Consider the following 25,781-nt stretch of genomic DNA (forward strand, 5'->3'; position numbering starts at 1 on the left):
CTTTCACATTTACTTGAGTCATTTTCTATTAAGGTAACTTTACTTTTACTCAAGTATGACATTTCGGCACTTTTTCCACCACTGTTTGTCTCGGTTGAATGTTATAACACTTGCCAGTGTCACATAACTGTGTTGTGTGTGCCAATGTGCACAGTATGACTTTCACTGCTTGCGCTTTTAAATGAGGTATCTGAAATGTGTTTGCGCAATCTCTCTCACCGGAAGTGATTCCCACGCGCAGACGAGGTCAAAATGGCGACTTGCTGAATGTGAAGAGGACATAAGGGAACCGGCTTTATGCTACAAAAACATGTACAAAACGCCATGTAGCAGACTCACAGGTAAACGTATAGATAATATGTACTTATCGTTCATATGCACCGGTATCGAATGTAAAATATTATTCTGTCGCGGGTCGAAAATACTCACGTTTGCAAGGTTAGTTAAGCTAATTAGCATGCTAACTGTTAGCTATGTACCGGTATGTTATGTAGATGGCTTTCAGCTAGCTAGCTTGTTAGCAATGCTCTATGACCTTAGCTTTAATCGAGCCAATGTGGGCCTATTCTCGAATACATCTGGATTCATCTATTCATTTGACATATCGCAGTGCCACCAACAAACCTGTCAATTACAAAAGTTCAACATTCACCTTCTGCTACCATTTCTGTCAAGCTGTCTACCATATAGTTTGATGCATACGTTTGGTAAATCCAATTTATGCACCACACAGAACGCACTGCAACTGCCTCTTTGAACGCAGTGTTCCATTGGAAATGAAAGTACTTCTGATGTACCAAAACCCAAACACTGCAAGTGTGATCGAGGCTTGACTGCGTGGTCTAGAATGGACTACAATGTCTGCCCACAGGCAGAAAATGGGAGACCCTGCATAAAAACACGTTTTAAACGCTTATTTTATAGCGAAGGACACATTCCACACCTCAAATCGTAAGTATTGTTCCTAGAGATACTTAATATGCCTCTGTTGACTGGGAACTTTGTTTTGGTGAAACCGAAAAATGGTTACGGTTTGGTTGATCAAGGACGCCAGGCTACGGAAAGAGCAGTCTGCAAAGAGCAGTCTGTGAAGAATGGCTTGTTGTGGTAGGAAGCAAGGCTGTCAGCCATAACACTGTTATTATACACAGAAAAGTATAAATTAGTTTATAGCCAGTCCTGAACAGTTAGATGATGCATCTTCACGCCATTCAGTTGTTGTATTGATTATAAACAGTTTGTTTTGTTGTCTTTCTTTGTGTTTTAGGTCTGGTTGGTGCCAGTGTGAGTGGTAACCAGAAACTATTAGGTAGGAATGCCCCTAGGAATCACCAGAGTGCTCGCAGCCTCATCCAGCTGTCCAGGAGAGACCCATCACAATGGATCACATTCCAGCACCTCAACTTCTTGAAGCGCCAGGTAAGTCAAATGCTGCCCATAGTAGGCAAAAACATCACTGTTTCGTGAGTGATGGACAACATTCTGTCCTTAGATTTACATTGGAAATGTTTGTCATTTAGCAGACACTCTTATCCAGAGCGACTTACAGGAGCAATAAGGGTTACGTGCCTTGCTCAAGGGCACATTTACATTTTACACATTGACAGATTGTTCACCTAGTCGGCACTGGGATTCGAACTAGCGGACTTTCTGTTACTGGCCCAACACTCTTAACCTCTAGGCTCCCTGCCCCCCCAGATTGTGCCCTATCATACCAATTGACCTCAGTCCATGCACATGTAGCCTATTTGTACCAGGTCATGTCAGGACACATTAGTGCTGAGCAATTAACAGATATTTCGGCAATTATTTGAATTCCATTTTATGTTTTTTTTCTGTGAGCTCCATGTGCACATTGCGCAGTTTCTCTAGAGATAAATCAGATCAAGCCCGAACTGTGCGATGTAGTAGGGCGTTGTAGTTTCCAACAGGCCAATGTTCTTCATAGTTTAGTGCAGCAAACATGGTTATTAACTACAATGACCATAATTAATTGCGCGCCTACTTGTCCGGTCTGCGTGTTTCTTTTACGCCTGCTATGTTAGGTTAGTGTGTTTGACAGCCATCGTCGATAGTGACGACATCGTGATGTCACAAAATATGGTTTAGCATATTTGACTGCACCTCTGGAGTCTGGCAGCGCACAACAGCACAGCGCAGTGAGCACATAGCAGGGTGACATGCCAAATGGCCTATTCCCTATTTGTCATAGCCTAAATACATATGTGGTTGTTAGACTATTAACATAATGCAAGAGAACAGTGTAGATTGTAGAAAGAGCGGAGAGCACCAAAGCAGTGCAAAATGTCAGATTGGGCCTAATGTGTTTTTGCCCCTCCTCTCCAATGTGGGATGATCATGGGCCTTTTGCAGCGGACACTCCATTGTCTGGTTTATTGTTTTAATCTTAAGATCTCTTTTTCCCATTCGATTTCAATGTGACTTGTTGACGTAAGCATAGCCTACTTTTTCATGATCAACCATCAAATTAATCTATAGGCCTAAGGAGTTCCATCTAAGAAAGTTATTTGCGAATAGCTTAAATAAAAATGTAGTATAGTAATAATGAGCGAGAGAACAAACGATTGCAAGATAGACTAATCAAATAGGAAGTTTAAACCAACCTGGTACGTTTCTGCTTTACTTGACCAGAGTGTACGCAAAATAAATTGTGCCTTCAAAAAATCCCTCCTTGCAAACCAAACAGACAATAATAATTGCCTACACATAGGCTACTGTCAAAAGTTGCAGTAATTTTTTTATTTAATTTTTTATTTAACCTTCATTTAACCAGGTAAGCCAGTTGAGAAGAAGTTCTCATTTACAACTGCGACCTGGTCAAGATAAAGCAAAGCAGTGCGATAAAAACAACAACAGAGTTACATATGGGGTAAACAAAACATAAAGTCAAAAATACAACAGAAAATATATATACAGTGTGTGCGAATGTAGTAAGTTATGGAGGTGAGGCAATAAATAGGCAATAGTGCAAAATAGTTACAATTTAGTATTAACACTGGAATGATAGATGTGCAAAAGATGATGTGCAAATAGAGATACTGGGGCTGTGTACAGGTGCAGTGATCGGTAAGCTGCTCTGACAACTGATGCTTAATGTTAGTGAGGGAGATAATAGTCTCCAGCTTCAAAGATTTTTGCAGTTCGTTCCAGTCATTGGCAGCAGAGAACTGGAAGGAATGGCGGCCAAAGGAGGTGTTGGCTTTGGGGATGACCAGTGAGATATACCTGCTGGAGTGCAGACTACGGGTGGGAGTTGCTATGGTGACCAGTGAGCTAAGATAAGACAGGGATTTGCCTAGCAGGGATTTATAGATGACCTGGAGCCAGTCTAAACGCTACTTTGACAAGTTAAACTTATAAACTAATATTTATAATATTGTCAATGTTTATTGATATCTTTGAATTGCGCACCGGCAATTGCGCACTTTTAAGCGGGAACAAAACATAAATTAATGATGAGTAGGTGTCAATTGTCTCACAAACAACTATTTTCAATAGCTTACGAATTGTGCATTTATATAAAAGTCAACAATCAGATAAAACAAATGATTATTTAGCCTAACAGTTGATTGAACATTGGCTTAGGCTAAAAACTAATAGGTCCATTATCCTTAGGCTTTGCCTTCTGCCTATCAAACTGTAAAAATCCTAAATATACAATCAGATAAAACAAATTATAACATTCTTTATAACACTTAAAAACAAATGAATATTGTCTTATGCTAAAAACAAATAGGCCTATTAGGATATACCTTTTGCCTATTGAACTGTACAAATCCTAAATATAGGCCTACAAAATAGATGAAGTAGCCTAAACAAAATAAGTACGAAAATATCCTACATTAGTGCTAAAGACTATCAGTGCAAATAAGTAATTTTCACGGTTTTACAGAATATTTTAGCCTATCAAGATCACTTTCTGAGTCAAAATGCAAGCTGAGATCTGCCACAGATTTTTTTTATATTACTTAAAAAATGTACATCTATGCAGCATTAACTAATTAATAACAGTTCTGTAGCAATTATGTTTTTGCAGTAGGCTATAGGCCCAATACATTATCACTGCATATTGGCTGTCCTTAAATTGCCCTGGCAATGTTTTTCTCAGACCATTTTGAAATTATATAAAAAAGTTTAGGTATAGGATCACCTGGTAATATATCATTTTTAGTATTACATAGGCACAGCCAAGTGAGTGTGTGTGTATGTATATATGTATATATGTATGTATATATGTATATATATATATATATATATATATATATATTTTTTTTTTTACTGGACTGATGGCCTGCGTCTGAGGGGAGGGAGAGAGCAGCGGCGAGGCTTCCTCTCACCGTCCCTCCGCTCTCCCTCCCTCCGCTGAGAAAAGGGACACAGTCTTCCAGCTGATGGCGAAACTCAAGTCACACTGCATTATTTCTGCCTCATGCACCAATTCATGTTGTTACTCTTATGACCAGAGAAAGTGAAATATTCCTAGATATAAAAAAAACACAACAAGCCGCTAATAATAACAACGCAAGCTTATCGGAACACTTTGCTATAGGCCTAATCATTCATTGCAGCTGCAGTGCTGGTTGTAGCATGAGTGGAAGTAGGGAGAACACGCATTGTATGGCTTAAAAGTGTTGAACAAAGTTTTGGCAGTGCTGAATAACAACTTAAACATGAACGTACTCATATTATAAAAACAGCAGCTCTTTGCTGTTCGTTGAGTCTCTAGTCATGGTTTTGAAATCTCACAGTATCAATTTTGCTTTGCGTTCCAGGCTTCTTTTTACAGTCTATGGCTCGAGGAAACTGTGCAGACGCGATCGAGCGGTTGGTGACCACTGCTATAGGCTATGTCTTTTGAATAAGATGCATCTGGATTTGAATATAGCAAAAAAAAATGGGGAACAATTAGGTGTAGTTACTTTTTACCATGTCTTAGGTCTACCTAAAGATTTCTGGCAAGGAACACCAGCACGTTCACATTTCTGCCCCAGAGTAGCGAACTCCACAGAATGATGGTCTTGTAAATGTTGACAGAGGTTTGTAGTCTGTCCATCCTTTGCCCTCATAATCTTGATAGCCTAGACTTGATAGAAAAAACTAGGCGTAGCACTGTTTAAGACTAGCAATGTGTCCTTTATATTGCATTCTTCCGGCTAGTTGACCTCTCCATGCGCAACACGCATCCCTGATCAGGGTGCGAATTATGGGGTAGCCATGGGGGCGGTGGGGCTCAGCTCCCCTGAATGAGACATTAGCTCCCCTAAATGCAACAAAAGTCAGTCAGCTGTTTAGAGCGCTCATTGCTTTGTTTTTCAGGTGTTCGCTGGTACTGGTGTTCTCCGTGCCTTCCGTGGCCAGAAGTAGTAGACCATTTATTTAGCTTGATTGTTTTCTTTCCTGGAACAGCTGGTGATGGTCGCCAATATCACTAGACAACTAGCCTACAGCCAGACATCAATATCACTAGACAACTAGCCTACAGCCAGACATCAATATCACTAGACAACTAGCCTACAGCCAGACATCAATATCACTAGACAACTAGCCTACAGCCAGACATCAATATCACTAGACAACTAGCCTACAGCCAGACATCAATATCACTAGACAACTAGCCTACAGCCAGACACCAATATCACTAGACAACTAGCCTACAGCCAGACACCAATATCACTAGACAACTAGCCTACAGCTATACACCAATATCACTAGACAACTAGCCTACAGCTATACACCAATATCACTAGACAACTAGCCTACAGCCATACACCAATATCACTAGACAACTAGCCTACAGCCAGACACCAATATCACTAGACAACTAGCCTACAGCCAGACACACCAATATAAGTCATACTTAATTCTCTCATTAAAATGCAAATCAATTTATAACATTTTTGACATGCGTTTTTCTGGATTCTTTTGTGATTTTTCTGTCTCTAACTGTTCAAATAAACCTACCATTAAAATTATAGACTGATCATGTCTTTGTCAGTGGGCTAACGTACAAAATCAGCAGTGGATCAAATACTTAATTCCCCTCACTGTATACACCAATATCACTAGACAACTAGCCTACAGTTAGACACCAATATCACTAGACAACTAGCCTACAGCCAGACACCAATATCACTAGACAACTAGCCTACAGCCAGACATCAATATCACTAGACAACTAGCCTACAGCCAGACATCAATATCAGTAGACAACTAGCCTACAGCCAGACATCAATATCACTAGACAACTAGCCTACAGCCAGACACCAATATCACTAGACAACTAGCCTACAGCCAGACACCAATATCACTAGACAACTAGCCTACAGCTATACACCAATATCACTAGACAACTAGCCTACAGCTATACACCAATATCACTAGACAACTAGACAACTAGCCTACAGCTATACACCAATATCACTAGACAACTAGCCTACAGCCATACACCAATATCACTAGACAACTAGCCTACAGCCAGACACACCAATATCACTAGACAACTAGCCTACAGCCAGACACACCAATATAAGTCATACTTAATTCTCTCATTAAAATGCAAATCAATTTATAACATTTTTGACATGCGTTTTTCTGGATTTTTTTGTGATTTTTCTGTCTCTAACTGTTCAAATAAACCTACCATTAAAATTATAGACTGATCATGTCTTTGTCAGTGGGCTAACGTACAAAATCAGCAGTGGATCAAATACTTAATTCCCTCACTGTATACACCAATATCACTAGACAACTAGCCTACAGTTAGACACCAATATCACTAGACAACTAGCCTACAGCCAGACACCAATATCACTAGACAACTAGCCTACAGCTATACACCAATATCACTAGACAACTAGCCTACAGCTATACACCAATATCACTTTACAACTAGCCTACAGTTAGACACCAATATCACTAGACAACTAGCCTACAGCTATACACCAATATCACTAGACAACTAGCCTACAGCCAGACATCAATATCACTAGACAACTAGCCTACAGCCAGACACCAATATCACTAGACAACTAGCCTACAGCTATACACCAATATCACTAGACAACTAGCCTACAGCCAGACACCAATATCACTAGACAACTAGCCTACAGCTATACACCAATATCACTAGACAACTAGCCTACAGCTATACACCAATATCACTTTACAACTAGCCTACAGTTAGACACCAATATCACTAGACAACTAGCCTACAGCTATACACCAATATCACTAGACAACTAGCCTACAGCCAGAGATCAATATCACTAGACAACTAGCCTACAGCCAGACATCAATATCACTAGACAACTAGCCTACAGCCAGACATCAATATCACTAGACAACTAGCCTACAGCTATACACCAATATCACTAGACAACTAGCCTACAGCCAGACACACCAATATAAGTCATACTTAATTCTCTCATTAAAATGCAAATCAATTTATAACATTTTTGACATGCGTTTTTCTGGATTTTTTTGTGATTTTTCTGTCTCTAACTGTTCAAATAAACCTACCATTAAAATTATAGACTGATCATGTCTTTGTCAGTGGGCTAACGTACAAAATCAGCAGGGGATCAAATACTTAATTCCCTCACTGTATACACCAATATCACTAGACAACTAGCCTACAGTTAGACACCAATATCACTAGACAACTAGCCTACAGCCAGACACCAATATCACTAGACAACTAGCCTACAGCCAGACATCAATATCAGTAGACAACTAGCCTACAGCCAGACATCAATATCACTAGACAACTAGCCTACAGCCATACACCAATATCACTAGACAACTAGCCTACAGCTATACACCAATATCACTAGACAACTAGCCTACAGCCAGACACCAATATCACTAGACAACTAGCCTACAGCTATACACCAATATCACTAGACAACTAGCCTACAGCCAGACACCAATATCACTAGACAACTAGCCTACAGCTATACACCAATATCACTAGACAACTAGCCTACAGCTATACACCAATATCACTAGACAACTAGACAACTAGCCTACAGCTATACACCAATATCACTAGACAACTAGCCTACAGCCATACACCAATGTCACTAGACAACTAGCCTACAGCCAGACACACCAATATCACTAGACAACTAGCCTACAGCCATACACCAATATCACTAGACAACTAGCCTACAGCCAGACACACCAATATCACTAGACAACTAGCCTACAGCCAGACACACCAATATAAGTCATACTTAATTCTCTCATTAAAATGCAAATCAATTTATAACATTTTTGACATGCGTTTTTCTGGATTTTTTTGTGATTTTTCTGTCTCTAACTGTTCAAATAAACCTACCATTAAAATTATAGACTGATCATGTCTTTGTCAGTGGGCTAACGTACAAAATCAGCAGGGGATCAAATACTTAATTCCCTCACTGTATACACCAATATCACTAGACAACTAGCCTACAGCCAGACACCAATATCACTAGACAACTAGCCTACAGCTATACACCAATATCACTAGACAACTAGCCTACAGCTATACACCAATATCACTTTACAACTAGCCTACAGTTAGACACCAATATCACTAGACAACTAGCCTACAGCTATACACCAATATCACTGGACAACTAGCCTACAGCCAGACATCAATATCACTAGACAACTAGCCTACAGCCAGACACCAATATCACTAGACAACTAGCCTACAGCTATACACCAATATCACTAGACAACTAGCCTACAGCCAGACACCAATATCACTAGACAACTAGCCTACAGCTATACACCAATATCACTAGACAACTAGCCTACAGCTATACACCAATATCACTAGACAACTAGCCTACAGCTATACACCAATATCACTAGACAACTAGCCTACAGCCATACACCAATATCACTAGACAACTAGCCTACAGCCTGACACACCAATATAAGTCATACTTAATTCTCTCATTAAAATGCAAATCAATTTATAACATTTTTGACATGCGTTTTTCTGGATTCTTTTGTGATTTTTCTGTCTCTAACTGTTCAAATAAACCTACCATTAAAATTATAGACTGATCATGTCTTTGTCAGTGGGCTAACGTACAAAATCAGCAGTGGATCAAATACTTAATTCCCCTCACTGTATACACCAATATCACTAGACAACTAGCCTACAGTTAGACACCAATATCACTAGACAACTAGCCTACAGCCAGACACCAATATCACTAGACAACTAGCCTACAGCTATACACCAATATCACTAGACAACTAGCCTACAGCTATACACCAATATCACTTTACAACTAGCCTACAGTTAGACACCAATATCACTAGACAACTAGCCTACAGCTATACACCAATATCACTAGACAACTAGCCTACAGCTATACACCAATATCACTAGACAACTAGCCTACAGTTAGACACCAATATCACTAGACAACTAGCCTACAGCTATACACCAATATCACTAGACAACTAGCCTACAGTTAGACACCAATATCACTAGACAACTAGCCTACAGTTAGACACCAATGCGCATCCAATTCATCCAACATTAATGACAGTAGGCCTATAGATGACTATTTCGGTTAGAAGCATTCCATTTTGCAATGGCATAGGCCTACATTATTTTGGATTTGTGTGCCCATGAGAACTGTTTTCACGGAGAAGCATAATGAAATGTTATGTAGGCATAGTTACATTTACAGTGCACCTCTCGAGATCTCCAAGATCGAGGAATCGTACAGGGTTTATGTTCAAAGTTCTATTTCAATTGTTAAATGCTTAATAATGACAAATAACACTGTCATAAATGTAATTCATGTAAGGAAAGAAATATAGTGTTTTATGTCACACAATCTGTGAAGACTCCAAGCATTAACTCATGAATTATAGACAACTCATGAACTAGGGTGTATTTTTTTTTTTATTCAACTCATGTATTATATTGAATGAACGCTACCTGTTCTGTGTGTGTTCATGTGTGTAGAATTGCCTTTGCTGAGAGGGTAGGGTACTGGCAGTAGTGTAGTCCTAGTGGAGGGTAGGCTACTGGCAGTGGTGTAGTCCTAGTGGAGGGTAGGCTACTGGCAGTGGTGTAGTCCTAGTGGAGGGTAGGCTACTGGCAGTGGTGTAGTCCTAGTGAAGGGTAAACGCAACGAAACACTGTTTATACACTGTAAAAAATATATGCTTTTAAAGCATAGGGAGTGTTAATTTTTTCACCGCGACCGGCAATCAGAGTTTACCCACTGACTACCGGTAGGCCTATTTGAAGTTCATGGTAAGACACATTGTAGCCTGGTCTAGTAGGTTGACTGTATGTCTGTTAGGATGACCATCATGTTTTAAGACACATTGTAGCCTGGTCTAGTAAGTTGATTGTGTGTGTGTGTGTTAGGGTGACCATGTTTTTCCCGGGACAGTTTCAGCCCCATTTCAGGTGTCCCGTCTTTTCTGGCTACAAAAAAGGTCAATTTGTCATCAAGACGCATCAATTAATGAAGGACTAATCAATAGCAATCGCTGAAAGTCATTAGGCACACCTTTTGGTGTTTTTTAACATGCAGATGTCTATTTCCATTCATCAAATGGTGCCAGTGTACATGCAGATGTCTATTTCCATTCATCAAATGGTGCGATTATCTTGGAGTGGACGGTCATGCAAAGGTAGCATGTGTTTTGTAGTGATTTAGTTTGACAATCAGATGAAAGTATCATGACTGGTTGTGTTTATGCCACATTAAAAGGTCATTCACCGTTAAATTCTGTCTTTTATTATTAGGCCCATAACATTTCCCGTGCAGTGCAATCGCATGCACACAAGTGACCCCCCCCCCCCCCCCCCTCCACATTTCACTTCACACTCTGCCCCCCTATATCAGCGCTGTTTGGACAGGACAATGAGACTGTCATCCAGACATCGCCCAACGCTTAAGTACACAGGATTAGCTATATTATAATTGAAGCCTGCAAAGTCATGGGCAGTCACTTCTAATTGATAGAAAAATAAGCTAGATGTTACATGTTAGTCTCAGTTGCAAGTTATAATGCCAGTGCCACCCAACCATGTTTTGTGCCAATGTGAACGTATGATTTTCACTGCTTGTAAAAGGAGGAATATCTGCCATAATGTGCCAATGATAGACAACCTTTATCTTCACTCACTCACTATCTGCCCTCTCCCTTCGCAGTATGTGATGACGAGTAACAATGCCCTCTATCAGAGAGCTGATCCTAAGCAGACAGCCATCTTGACCGTCCTGGAGGACCATCGTGATGGCGGCGTGGACAGACAGATCCAGCAGGTCCCAACCATCGACCATGTGCCTGTGGTCACTGATGTCACACCACCTCCACTACAGCCAGAGACCACAACCACAAATGTGACCGCAACACCGGTCTCAAGTCCTGTCTCGACTGTGTCAGCACAGGAGATACTTACTCTGTTGAAAGCAACCTCCAGCAAGACTGTGTCACCACCACAGACGAAGGCTGTGTCCAGTGCAGTAGAGTCTGGGACTGAGATGTTAGAGGTTCCCCATCTGCAGGTGGAGTCAGATGAAGCCAGGGAGGCTCGGCTGGACAGGCAGTGGAAGGAACTCAAGGTGGACCTGGCTGAACTTCCAGATGTGTACGCTAAACTTGCCAAAATCAAACTCACAGGTGTGGTATGACAGGAACATGTATCTAAGCGTTTCTTAATGTTTTATTTTCTATCAAGGATATGCACAATTTGGCCTAGGGCATTGCTTTGCCTTTCACAAAGATGGGAACTTGTACCACAGATGGAACAATGAGCCAGATGTTTCAACGGATGTGTAAATGTGACGCATCCGCTTGGTGTTTCCACTCACTACCAAATATGGTGATGAGAGGAAGCCCAGTGGAAGAAGATGAAGCGAGATGGATTTTGGCCGACATTCTGCTAATTTTCTCATCGATGAAACATTTGATCTCAATACAGTTTCCTGTTCCTAAAACTACAATCTAGTTTCTATCTAATAGAGTTTTGTAGACTTTACCCTTCCCCTTCTTATTTTTTGCCCAAAAAGTATGTTAAGGAGTGCAACGGCAAATCGAGTTATTGCACATGTGCACTTCAGAGTAGGCGTTCCCTAATGGAAATATGCAAATACATGCTAGAACGTGCCAATAGGATCTCGCTAGCTCGTGTTTGGCTCTGCCCACCTCCTTGCTTGTTCTGCCCACTATGACTCATTTGCTCCCATTGGAAACGACATGCTGTGGTTTATCTTGGGTTAGTTATAAAAATCTTTGCTTGTAAATACTGTTCTGCCAGTAATTGCCCAAAGCTGTAGGCCTATAGTTGATATGGAAACTATGGTGGGGATAGAAGTATGAAGCATGTTGCTTGTGTGTAGGTATGATGTTAATATTGTTGTTTCAGCGTTAGTAGTGTGGACGGCAGCAGCTGGTTTTGCCATGGCTCCAGTACCCTTTGACCCTGCCACCTTCTTCTTGGCATCCCTTGGGACAGGGCTTGCCTCCTGCACCGCAAACTCCATCAACCAGGTCAGTTACGTCAAAATCAAATCTAATTGTATTTGCACATGCGCCGAATACAGTGGGTGAAATGCTTAATACGAGCCCTTCCCAACAATGCAGAGTAGTAACACGAGGAATAACATAAAATACACAAGAATGAAACTATATACAGGGAGTACCGGTACCAGATCAATGTGGAGCTCTATACAGGGAGTACCAGATCAATGTGGAGCTATATACAGGGAGTACCAGATCAATGTGGAGCTCTATACAGGGAGTACCAGATCAATGTGGAGCTCTATACAGGGAGTACCAGATCAATGTGGAGCTCTATACAGGGAGTACCAGATCAATGTGGAGCTCTATACAGGGAGTACCAGATCAATGTGGAGCTCTATACAGGGAGTATCAGATCAATGTGGAGCTATATAAAGGGAGTACCAGATCAGTGTGGCACTCTATACAGGGAGTACCAGATCAATGTGGAGCTCTATACAGGGAGTACCAGATCAATGTGGAGCTCTATACTGGGAGTACCAGATCAATGTGGAGCTCTATACAGGGAGTACCAGATCAATGTGGAGCTATATAAAGGGAGTACCAGATCAGTGTGGCGCTCTATACAGGGAGTACCATATCAATGTGGAGCCATATACAGGGACTACCAGATCAATGTGGAGCTACAGTTGAAGTCGGAAGTTTACATAGACATTAGCCAAATACATTTAAACTCAGTTTTTCACAATTCCTGACATTTAATCCTAGTAAAAATTCCCTGTTTTAGGTCAGTTAGGATCACCACTTTATTTTAAGAATGTGAAATGTCAGAATGTAATAGTAATGTAATAGTAGAGAGAATGATTTATTTCAGCTTTTATTTCTTTCATCACATTCCCAGTGGGTCAGAGGTTTACATACACTCAATTAGTATTTGGTAGCATTGCCATTAAATTGTTTCACTTGGGTCAAACGTTTCGGGTAGACTTCTACAAGCTTCCCACAATAAGTTGGGTGAATTTCAGACCATTCCTCCTGACAGAGCTGGTGAAACTGAGTCAGGTTTGTAGGCCTCTTTGCTCGCACACGCTTTTTCAGTTCTGCCCACACATTTTCTATAGGATTGAGGTCAGGGCTTTATGATGGCCACTCCAATACCTTGACTTTGTTGTCCTTAAGCCATTTTGCCACAAATATGGAAGTATGCTTGGGGTCATTGTCCATTTGGAAGACCCATTTGCGACCAAGGTTTAACTTCTTGACTGATGTCTTGAGATGTTGCTTTAATATATCCACATAATTTTCCTTCCTCATGATGCCATCTATTTTGTGTAGTGCACCAGACCCTCCTGCAGCAAAGCACCCCCACAGCATGATGCTGCCACATCCGTGCTTCACGGTTGGGATGCTGTTCTTCGGCTTGCAAGCTTCCCTTTTTCATCCAAACATAACGATGGTCATTATGGCCAAACAGTTCTATTTTTGTTTCATCAGACCAGAGGACATTTCTCCATGTGCAGTTGCAAACCGTAGTCTGGCTTTTTTATGGCGGTTTTGGAGCAGTGGCTTCTTCCTTGCTGAGCGGCCTTTCAGGTTATGTCGATATAGGACTCGTTTTACTGTGGATATAGATACTTTTGTACCTGTTTCCTCCAGCATCTTCACAAGGTCCTTTGCTGTTGTTCTGGGATTGATTTGCACTTTTCGCACCAAAGTACGTTCATCTCTAGGAGACAGAACACATCTCCTTCCTGAGCGGTATGACGGCTGCGTGGTCCCATGGTGTTTATACTTGCATACTATTGTTTGTACAGATGAACGTGGTACCTTCAGGTGTTTGGAAATTGCTCCCATGGATGAACCAGACTTGTGGAGGTCTTGGCTGATTTCTTTTGATTTCCCCATGATGTCAAGCAAAGGGGCACTGAGTTTGAAGGTAGGCCTTGAAATACATCCACAGGTACACCTCCAATTGACTCAAATTATGTCAATTGGCCTTTCAGAAGCTTCTAAAGCTATGACTTCATTTTCTGCAATTTTCCAAGCTGTTTAAAGGCACAGTCAACTTCTGACCCACTGGAATTGTGATACAGTGAATTATAAGTGAAACATCTGTCTGTAAACTATCTTTTGAAAAAATACTTGTCATGCACAAAGTAGATGTCCTAACCGACTTGCCAAAACTATAGTTTGTTAACAAGAAATTTGTGGAGTGGTTGAAAAACAATTTTTAATGACTCCAACCTAAGTGTATGTAAACTTCTGACTTCAACTGTATATACAGGGACTACCAGTACCAGATCAATGTGGAGCTATATACAGGGAGTAGCAGTACCAGATCAATGTGGAGCTATATACAGGGAGTACCAGTAACAGATCAATGTGCAGAGGTACTAGGTATAGGTAGATATGTACATGAAGGCAGGGTAAAGGGACTAGGCATCAGGATAGATAATAATAATGTATTTGAGGTAGATATGTACATGAAGGCAGGGTAAAGTGACTAGTCATCAGGATAGATAATAATATAGAGAGTACAATAAAGAACAGTTTGTGTTGTGTTGGTATGCGTGTGTGTTATGTTTGTGTGTGCGTATGGGAATGTGTGTGGGTTTAGTCAATGTAGTGTATATATAGTCTTGTGAGTGTGCATAGAGTCAGTACAGATAGTCCAGGTAACCATTTAATTAACTATTTAGCAGTCTTATGGCTTAGGGGTAGAAGCTGTCTCGGATGCTGTTGGTCAGAGAGCCGACGCTCCGGTACTGTTTGCTGGACGGTATCGGGAGTGAACAGTCTATGGCTTGGGTCACAGCTGTGGTGCAAATTGTGGTGCAGAATTGCTGGGTTTAGCCTGGACTGTCTTGGTTTGGTGTCAGACATTGTCTTGGTGTTGCAGTGTGATATGACCTCGGTGCAGGACTGTGAAGAAAAGCCCAATTAGCTAAAGTTCTGCTGTGTTATTAATGCATGTATTATTGAGGATTATGTCCCCCCCGTGATGACCTTTGTTATATATGAAACAATAGCCACGTCTTTGGGTAAAGGCTCAGAAAACTTCATTTAACATCTTCCCCTGGTCGTCCCTAGACTTACTAAACATTAACCTCACTGTAATCGTTCTAGTGGTCTCTTTCTTATTTCTCTTTAGTTGTTTCGCTGAAAGATGGATGAGGCCTCATTTCAACGGCTGGCGGGATTACTGTTGGGTTCTGCAACGCATAATATGTTTTCATTGCGCTTTACACAAACACGGACTCTCACTGGCTGACACACACACACGTACACACACACACACGTACACAAACACACACGTACACATACACACACAGTGCTGTCCCTCGCTGTGCACTCCTTGTTGTTCTAGAAAACATTTCACGAGCCAATGATGGCCGCTTTGAACTATAGTCACATTTCTCTCTCGCTGCATATCTCATTAACAGAGACTCTAACTCTAATGCTGTTATTATTTTCCTGCTGAAAGCTTTTTTCGTAACTAAAAATAAAGACTGCTGCGCTGGACTCTTAAAATGTCTGGAATAATCTGGCTGCGCTGGGTTGCCAAGAGTTGACGCTGTGTGCTGGAATGCGGTCCGTGATTTAAGAATATTAGTTTAATGGACGACCTCTCCCTCAGCCCTGGGTTGATCCCCATTTAGATGCGGCCCTCGGCCTGTAATTTGGCCAAGGCACTGATTACACTGCAGGTTCCTGCCTTAGGGGCCAGACAGCAGGGTCACGTTGACTAGGCACCAAACGAATGCACCCTAGCCAGCTTTCAACAGCCAAGTCCTAGGCAGGGTCCCCTCTCATTTAGAAAAGTAGCTGTTCTCTTCTCAGTGAGGTAACAATGAACTCGACCAACAATTTGTCCCAACACTCCAAAGCTCTTCGACCTTTGTGTGCAGGCATGTAGTATTGTTTTCTCTAGTCTAGTGTGCCATGGTCAGGGTGACGTCTGTGGATATGAATGTGCAGTGGGAGTATGAATAGCATCAATCCATCAAACTTAAATACATAGAGGGAAGAAAACGCTGTTGTCCCGTCAATGACTTCTTGGAACTTAGTTCTGCCTGTCTTACCTCATCCATGTAGCCTACCTCTTTACCTGTCTCCCTTTACACTAGAGCAGGTGTGTAAATATCCTCCAGGTATGACAGCTATGTCTCCTCTAAAGGCAGGTTGGTAGTCTCCAGGGCCCCAGCTGCAGGGATCCAGGGCCCCAGCCCTCAGGAGTTCACAGTGTTGAGAGATTGGAGAGGTGGAAGCTACAGTTTCTACACTGACTGGTTGTCCATGCCTGTTAATGTATCTGTGGGCCCACTCTCAGGTCAGCCCCTGTCAATATTTATTTTCTCTATAGAAATGGCTCGGGCAAGGAAGGACATTAAGATGTATCTTTCATTTAGAGTACATTCTCCTTTCATCGGCTCCCTTATGTCCTCCCTGTACAGAAGTCGCCAGCCCGGCCTAGTCAGAACAGAAGCCTGGGGCTTGGTTGAAGGTGAAGTCCAGGGAGCCCTGCTTTCAGGCTGTGTGTAGCTTGGGGGTTTGGGGCTATAGTTTGGGAGGCTTTGGGAGTGGGTTGGCCGCTGTTCTGAAGTGGGCAGTGTGGAACATGTAGACTACCCTCAACCGGACATGAGGGGTAGTAATCTTAGTAGTAGATTGGTGAAGTAGTATTACCCTCAACCGGACATGAGTGGTAGTAGACTGGTGAGGTAGTATTACAGTAGAGAAGGACAAATGGGCATCCTGTTGATTTGTTTCGTTTGATGTGCCTCTGCTTTGAAGTCTTAATGGGCCAGCCAGATCAGTGCCTTGTGGGTGGTTGCTTGCACTTGGCCAACTGACACCCATTTATTCATGCTGGCAAAGAGACACACACACACACACACACAGGAAGAAAATTGTGGAGGTAAAAATGCCACAGAATCTGAGGTGTCATTGGATCGCTGTAAATGGTCTTTGAAAGTGAGAAGGGCTTACCAAAAAAATTACTAATTCGAGGTAGAAAGGAGTTGGAGCGCTCAACAACAAAAAAACAGATTAATTTATTTTAGCTCACTTTAATCCATTATACAGGATGCGAACAGGTGACAGTGACGTTTCGACGTCAAGCTGACGCCTTCCTCAGAGTTCTTTGAAAGTAAAAACAGATCTTGTTGGACTCTGCATACCTCAAAATGTTATTTTCCTCCCTTTTTGTGTGGATGGCCTTGTTGTTTTTCTCAGACCTTATTCTCCTCAACATTCTGTCTGGAATCTGAGAGCATTAAATCTTCAGACCAGGGCTTCTCTTTCTTGTGGCCAGCAGCAGTTGTCAGACAGGCCAGGGCTTCTCTTTCTTGTGGCCAGCAGCAGTTGTCAGACAGACCAGGGCTTCTCTTACTTGTGGCCAGCAGCAGTTGTCAGACAGACCAGGGCTTCACTCCACACGAGGCTGTCTGCCCCAATGTCTCTTGTCTTTCTCAATGGTCTTCTGTGGTGAAAAATCCCTGTGATGTCATCCTAGGTTTAATTGGCAAGTTGGAGGGATTTACAGTTACATGTTATTATTGTGGATAAACAGATTAATATAATAGTTCGATTAAAATGTTTACATGCTTTGCAAAAATGATTTCCCAAATAATCCTGTTTCCATGGACACCTGATGGCACTCTGATAAATGCAGAAAATCACCAATCAAAATAAATATTCTACCGTGTTATTTTTGATTCCGACATTTAAAGTTTGTATGGAAAAACGACTTCTAAGACACGCATACATTGTTGTTTCCGAACTCACTTGATTCGCGCTAAAGAGGGAGGCTCGCTCAGCCAATTTTAAGATAAGAGTAAGGTGTTTACATGACTATTGCATAATCTGCCTACTGTCATAATCAGTTTAATATCGAATTATTAGTGTTCATGTAAACGTACTCATTGTTTAACGGGAAGAGAGCCACCTGGTTCAAGGAGGCCATTCCATCTAGTGGGCTTCCCAAAAAGTGCCCTATTCCCTGTATATTGCTTTTGACCAGATTTAAAGTAGTACACTGTATAGGTTATAGTGTGCCATTTGGGATATGGCCCTAATCTATGATAGCAGTATGCCTACTAGGGCTGGGGATTACCAGGGACTCTACGATACCATATTATCACCATACTTAGGTGCTGATATGATATGTATTGCGATTCGATAGTGATTTTATTGCGATTCGATGTTCTAAACATATTGCTCACCATATGCCTGCTGCAGAAGGACGAGAGAGTCATGAGAAAACGAGTTTTGATCAGTCATGTAAATAAAAGTGCTGAAAACAAATGGGCTCCCTATTTAAAAAGAAAAAACAAACTAGCTATAAAGGAAACTAAATAATATCCTGATAAGTAACTGTATGGAATTTGTCCCCCATCACTAATGCCTACTCAATGAGACTCTGGCTGGCCAGTAATATTTATATTAATGATTTTCTCCAATTAGCCCATAGAGGATTTCCAGTATTTATGCTTCTCTAATTAATATGGTAACACAATTCTTAGACATAACAAAGCCAGTTAATTACAAGTTGGTAGTTGCTTCCTTTTGTCTATATAAAGACTGTATGTACACTACCGTTCAAAAGTTTGGGGTCACTTAGAAATGTCCTTGTTTTCGAAAGAAAAGCATTTTTTTTGTCCATTTAAAATAACATCAAATTGATCAGAAATACAGTGTAGACATTGTTAATGTTGTAAATGGCTATTGTAGCTGGAAACGGCTGAATTTTAATGAAATATCTACATAGGTGTACAGAGGCCCATTATCAGCAACCATCAGTCCTGTGTTCCAATGGCACGTTGTGTTTGCTAATCCAAGTTTATCATTTTAAAAGGCTATTTGATAATTTGAAAACCCTTTTGCAATTATGTTAGCACAGCTGAAAACTGTTGTGCTGATTAAAGAAGTAATAAAACTGGCCTTCTTGAGACTAGTTGAGTATCTGGAGCATCAGCAATTGTGGGTTCAATTATAGGCTCAAAATGGCCAGAAACAAATAACTTTCTTCTGAAACTCATCAGTCTATTCTTGTTCTGAGAAATGAAGGCTATTCCATGCGAGAAATTGCCAGCAATAGAAAGAGGAGTGGGAGGCCCCGGTGCACAACTGAGCAAGAGGACAAATACTAGTTTGAGAAACCGACGCCTCACAGGTCCTCAACTGGCAGCTTCATTAAATAGTACCCGCAAAACACCAGTCTCAACGTCAACAGTGAAGAGGCGACTCCGGGATGCTGACCTAGGCAGAGTTGCAAAGAAAATGTCCAGTGTCTGTGTTCTTTTGCCCATCTTTTATTTTTATTGGCCAGTCTGAGATATTGCTTTTTTTCTATTCTGGTTAGAGCCAGTTTGCGCTGTTCCGTGAAGGGAGTAGTACACAGCGTTGTACGAGATCTTCAGTTTCTTGGCAATTTCTCGCATGGAATAGCCTTCATTTCTCAGAACAAGAATAGACTGACATGTTTCCGAAGAAAGTTATTTGTTTCTGGCCATTTTGATCATGTAATTGAACCCACAATTGCTGATGCTCCAGATACTCAACTAGTCTCAAGAAGGTCCGTTTAATTGCTTCTTTAATCAGCACAACAGTTTTCAGCTGTGCTAACATAATTGCAAAAGGGTTTTCTAATGAACAATTAGCCTTTTTTTAAATGATAAACTTGGATTAGCAAACACAGCATGCCATTGGAACACAGGACTGATGGTTGCTGATAATGGGCCTCTGTACGCCTATGTAGATATTCCATTTAGAAATCAGCTGTTTCCAGCTACAATAGCCATTTACAACATTAACAATGTCTACACTGTATTTCTGATCAATTTGATGTTATTTTAATGGACAAAAAAATTGCTTTTCTTTCGAAAACAAGGAAATGTCTAATTGACCCCAAACTTTTGAACGGTAGTGTATGTGACTGCTAAGTAGTTGTTTTTGCTTTGTTTGTAGAGGAATGTAATTTGGTTTTGTGTAATTACGCACACAAAGACCCAGGTGTTGTCTTGTGACACATAATAACACTGCGGTGCGCTGCCACACACACACACTTCGCTTCGCTGGCGACTCTGTGATCTTCCGCTATGTCGGCTTGACACACTCCAGATCATCTGTCAGGGTTTTGTCTCGTAAAAGAAACACACCCTCACCTGGGCGTAATTGATCTTTTCACTTTGGTCATCCTTTTGGTGTTCATATCCCTAAAAAATTAGAGGGAGGGGTAGAAAGAATGAAAAGAAATGGCAACTTTAGATGTGGTGCCAAGTTTCGATTGTCTTTTTGTTTCATCTTTAAAAGTAGAGCCACATTGTCAGTACAGTGGTTGGCTCATCTTTAAAAGTAGAGCCACATTGTCAGTACAGTGGTTGGGCTTGATTTGACCAATGAAACAAAATCATGACAAACAAAACAAAGCAAGCAGAGGGGGTAGATCCCCCACTAAAATCCACTTCCTATGGATTTCCCCGCTGCCCTTTTTAATGTTTTGTGCCCTGAAGACTGAAGAGTCAGTGGCGGCAGCTGACAGAGTGTGAGATTACCTTCAGGAAAGAGAGACAAGAAAATGTATTTGGGGATAAGAATGTCTCTGGGGCTGCATCCCAAATAGCACCCTATTCCCTATTTCACTATGGGCTCTGGTCAGATTTAGTGCACTATGTAGGGAATAGGGTGTGATTTGGGATGAAACCTGTCTGTGACGCCAGCAAAGGGAGGCCAGACTGTCAGTAGTAGTGGTGCTGTGCCTCTCATGGGGGAAGTGCCTGAAGGCAAGCACACAGACACAAATGTTGCTGTTTCTTTTCTTAAACATAAACCCATTTAGGGAAACTGACGCGAAGGTGTAAGTGCCTGGAGTCCCGTAATAATGGCATGGCACTGTCTGGACTTTCTCACTGCACTGAAAAGACGCGATGACCGTTTGAGTAATTAGATTTTACCTCGTCGTGTTTGTGAGCCAGATAAAAGGATGGTAGCGTTTTGCTGTTTTTTTCCACAACTGGAACAGCTCAGCTTGGCAGTTGGATCACTAGCTTTGCTAAACCCTATTTGGATTCAACGTTTGTTTGTGTTCTTTCCTTGCGAACACAATTTAACATAGTTCACAAACCTTCGGACTACCACACCAGATGATTTCACAGAGGGTGGTGGTGTTCTGCAGTACCTCACCTGGTAGGTCTGGTCTGTGGGAATGAGGTGAAGCTATGGCCTCAGCTATGGGCTGAGGTGGTGGTTTTCGCTCAGAGCTGCCTGTGTCCCTGCCAGCCAGCCGGATGGATTTACAGCTCTGTCATGGGTCTGGATACAGAGCCCTGACTGTTGGAGCCTCCTGGAGGTCTGATGGTGGTCTGGCCTTCCAAACCTTCCAAGCCCCTGGGGGTCACAGCAGGGAAGTCCTTCCCGGTGTTCCAGCCATCCGAAGGCCACTCCAGCCCATCACCCCCCATTATTGACTCCCCACTCTCCAGCCCTAATTTAACCTAATTGGGTAATTCAGACTGAAGACCGTTTCAAGCTAGGTCTGGTGGTCCTAAAGACCCCTGGTGTAACCTGAGGTCCTCAGCTAAACAAACAGCACCTGGCTGATCTCTTCTGTCAAAGCAGGAGGAAAAGTGCAGTTTAGTAGTATATTCTGCATCCCAAATGGCACCCTGTTCCTTATTTAGTGCACTACTTTTGACCAGGGCCCATAGAGATCTGGGCAGGGCGATATATCAAATTAATTTGAATTGATGTTTTAGCGCGATGTTTCCAATGCCGGTATCACAAGAATGTAGTGTTCATAAAAAATATACACTACCGTTCAAAAGTTCGGGGTCACGTAGAAATGTCCTTGTTTTCCATGAAAACATACATGAAATGAGTTTGAATAGGAAATATAGCAAAATGCATAGGAAATGTAGTCATTGACAAGGTTAGAAATAATGATTTTTAATTGAAATAATTTGTCTGTCCATAACACTTTTTTCCAATCTTCCTCTGTCCAGTGTCTGTGTTCTTTTGCCCATCTTAATCTTTTCTTTTTATTGGCCAGTCTGAGATATGGCTTTTTCTTTGCACCTCTGCCTAGAAGGTCAGCATCCCGGAGTCGCCTCTTCACTGTTGACGTTGAGACTGGTGTTTTGCGGGTACTATTTAATGAAGCTGCCAGTTGAGGACCTGTGAGGCGCCTGTTTCTCAAACTAGACACTCTAATGTATTTGTCCTCTTGCTCAGTTGTGCACCGGGGCCTCCCACTCCTCTTTCTATTCTGATTAGAGCCAGTTTGCGCTGTTCTGTGAAGGGAGTAGTACACAGCGTTGTACGAGATCTTCAGTTTCTTCTCAATTTCTCGCATGGAATAGCCTTCATTTCTCAGAACAAGAATAGACTGATGAGTTTCAGAAGAAAGTTATTTGTTTCTGGCCTTTTTGAGCATGTAATTGCTGATGCTCCAGATACTCAACTAGTCTCAAGAAGGCCAGTTTTATTGCTTCTTTAATCAGCACAACAGTTTTCAGCTGTGCTAACATAATTGCAAAAGGGTTTTCTAACGATCAATTAACCTTTTAAAATGATAAACTTGGATTAGCAAACACAACATGCCATTGGAACACAGGACTGATGGTTGCTGATAATGGGCCTCTGTACGCCTATGTAGATATTCCATTAAACATCAGCCGTTTCCAGCTACAACATTAACAATGTCTACACTGTATTTCTGATCAATTTGATGTTATTTTAATGGACAAAAAAATTGCTTTTCTTTCAAAAACATGGACCTTTCTAAGTGACTCCAAACTTTTGGACGGTAGTTTATATTTGCGAGAGAAAAAAACATGGGGGATTGGAAGTGATGCAGACAATTACATTGATGGAAGTTACAATCTATCTGCAATATTAAAGCTGATCTACCCCCTAAAAAAGAATGGTTTATATTAGTGAAGTGTTTGCCATGCCATGCGAGCTTTTGACTGACTATTAAATATTGTGTGTGTGTGAAATGTTTGTATGAAAACACAAGTTGGATCTTTTGTGGCTGTCTCGCTTGTCATTCCCCCTGTAGTCTTGATGGGCGGCTGAGTGTTATTTTGTGTCTGTCTAGTGTGTCTCCTACGGTGTGCTGTCTGAGGATGGTGACACACAAGCACACGATAGCGGCGAGCCCCCACAAGCCCCCCGGCCCATCCGCTCCTACAGCCACTCTGAGAGACACCCTCTTTGTGCTGTGGAGGCATGTATTATTAACTCTCTTACAGTAACTCTGGCTTCTGTAACCCTTACTGGGCTCCTACAGTAACTCTGGCTTCTGTAACCCTTACTGGGCTCCTACTGTAACTCTGGCTTCTGTAACCCTTACTGGGCTCCTACAGTAACTCTGGCTTCTGTAACCCTTACTGGGCTCCTACAGTAACTCTGGCTTCTATAACCCTTCCTGGGCTCCTACAGTAACTCTGGCTTCTGTAACCCTTACTGGGCTCCTACAGTAACTCTGGCTTCTGTAACCCTTACTGGGCTCCTACAGTAACTCTGGCTTCTGTAACCCTTACTGGGCTCCTACAGTAACTCTGGCTTCTGTAACCCTTACTGGGCTCCTACAGTAACTATGGCTTCTGTAACCCTTCCTGGGCTCCTACAGTAACTCTGGCTTCTGTAACTCCTCTTGGTGGGCTCATATAGTAACTCTGGCTTCTGTAACCCTCTTGGTGGGCTCATATAGTAACTCTGGCTTCTGTAACTCCTCTTGGTGGGCTCCTACCAGCGTAGTGATCATGGCTGAACATCTGAAGGTCTCTGAAGCACAGACTGATTACTCTGCTTTCAGCAGTTTGCCGTCTTTTGGGGACACTACCCACTTTGGAGTTGGCAGGTAAAGTACAGAGACGGTAGTGTCAGAGTGGAACATCGTTCATTAGCCCGTTTGTCTTTCGTAGAATCAGAGCAGCGAACGTTTCTCAATCAGCGTCTTCAACCTACTGATTCCAGTACATGCACAATGCGCACATTCCCATTGAACCCCCCTTGAGGCATCCCACCTCTAACATGAACCTAGGCTGTAAGAGCATATAAAGAGCTATACTGATGCAAATGTAAAGCTATACTGATGCAAATGTTGTCTAAATGAAAGCCAAATCAAATCACACTTTCTGGTAATTTGCTGTGTTTTTGTTTGTTTTCTGAGCCTGCTGAATATTCCCCTCCATTGAACGGGGATGATCATGTGTTTTATTTGGACTGACATGGGGGTACTTATCATGCTATTAAGCTTAAGATGCAGTAATGAAGCATGCTTGCATCTTTAATGGGGCACATTACCTCAATGTCACTGATCCAGATTCTAGAACCTTGAAAAACCGCATGTTGCTGAAATATCATGATGGTTCTAGAACACCAGTGTTTCTGATGAATGATCTGATTGGTGATTAGACTACAGCGAGTCGTTTACCTCTGGGGTTTCCCATGGTAACATGGATGAGGACAGACACCCCCCTCTGATGATTCATAGGGAGCATCATCAGAGGCAATGTACTGTGACACGGAGATATGGCGTGTGAAAAACATCCAAATAGAGTACTAGAAATTGAGCTCTTATAGGATGGAAGCTTTGTAATTTACTGCATTTAGGTTATTTAGCAGCAGACACTCTTATCCAGAGCAACTTATACAGTCTGTAAATGTACACACTTTCATTAGAAACGAAATCTGAGATTTTCTAAATGTGTAGCCTGATGCTTTATATAATGGTGCAAAGAACATCCACATAGGCCTACTTGCTGCATGTTATCATGCCTCTTTTGAAGGTGGTGGAACATCGTTTTTTGTTCTCCATTGTAATATCCACCATCAATTTCAAATGACTTCCTGAGTGCTTTTCAATTGTTGCTGCTATTTGCTTTTACTGTAGGCGTTGTAGTGACACAGTAGGCTAGATAAGATCAGGGTATTGGAGGTCATATCAGAGACTGAATAGCCAATTTGTGTTCACTGTAGTCGGATACCTTGCTGTCATATTTTCAGAAATGCAATCAGTTGGATGTCACCACAGTTTTAACTGTCAAAACGAAGTATCCTCTTCCAGTATTTGTGCCAGCCACCTACTGTGCATTTTAGCCTCCCTGGAGGAGACCACCTCTACTACCCAGCGGGTCCCAACTGTCAAGTTTCTTCCAGGGTTGCCCAAACACTCAAGGTTTCAATCTCTTAATCTTCTCCTTTTTGAGGATACCCCTTGTGATATTCTACCTCCAGAAGGGATCATTAGCTGTAACAGC

The 25,781-nt window shown here is 41.8% G+C and overlaps 1 protein-coding gene across 3 annotated transcripts in view; it reads left to right on the top strand.

Moving 5' to 3' along the window:
- Window positions 1-239: 239 nt before the first annotated feature.
- The window catches only part of LOC311113117 (protoheme IX farnesyltransferase, mitochondrial-like), a 75,744-nt gene continuing 50,202 nt past the window's right edge, over window positions 240-25,781 (top strand). Inside the window, exons 1-4 of one of the 3 annotated variants that reach the window (XM_084156264.1) lie at window positions 240-341; window positions 1,268-1,419; window positions 11,205-11,676; window positions 12,422-12,546. In XM_084156264.1, the coding sequence (XP_084012390.1) occupies window positions 311-341; window positions 1,268-1,419; window positions 11,205-11,676; window positions 12,422-12,546 (780 nt within the window). In that variant the 5' untranslated portion in view covers window positions 240-310. Of the gene's footprint in view, window positions 342-733; window positions 952-1,237; window positions 1,420-11,204; window positions 11,677-12,421; window positions 12,547-25,781 lie in introns of those variants that run through there. The other 2 variants (XM_084156263.1, XM_084156265.1) reach the window with 2 other exon arrangements.

Source organism: Coregonus lavaretus (genome assembly GCF_964263955.1).
Source record: "Coregonus lavaretus genome assembly, chromosome: 1".
Lineage (NCBI taxonomy): Eukaryota > Metazoa > Chordata > Actinopteri > Salmoniformes > Salmonidae > Coregonus > Coregonus lavaretus.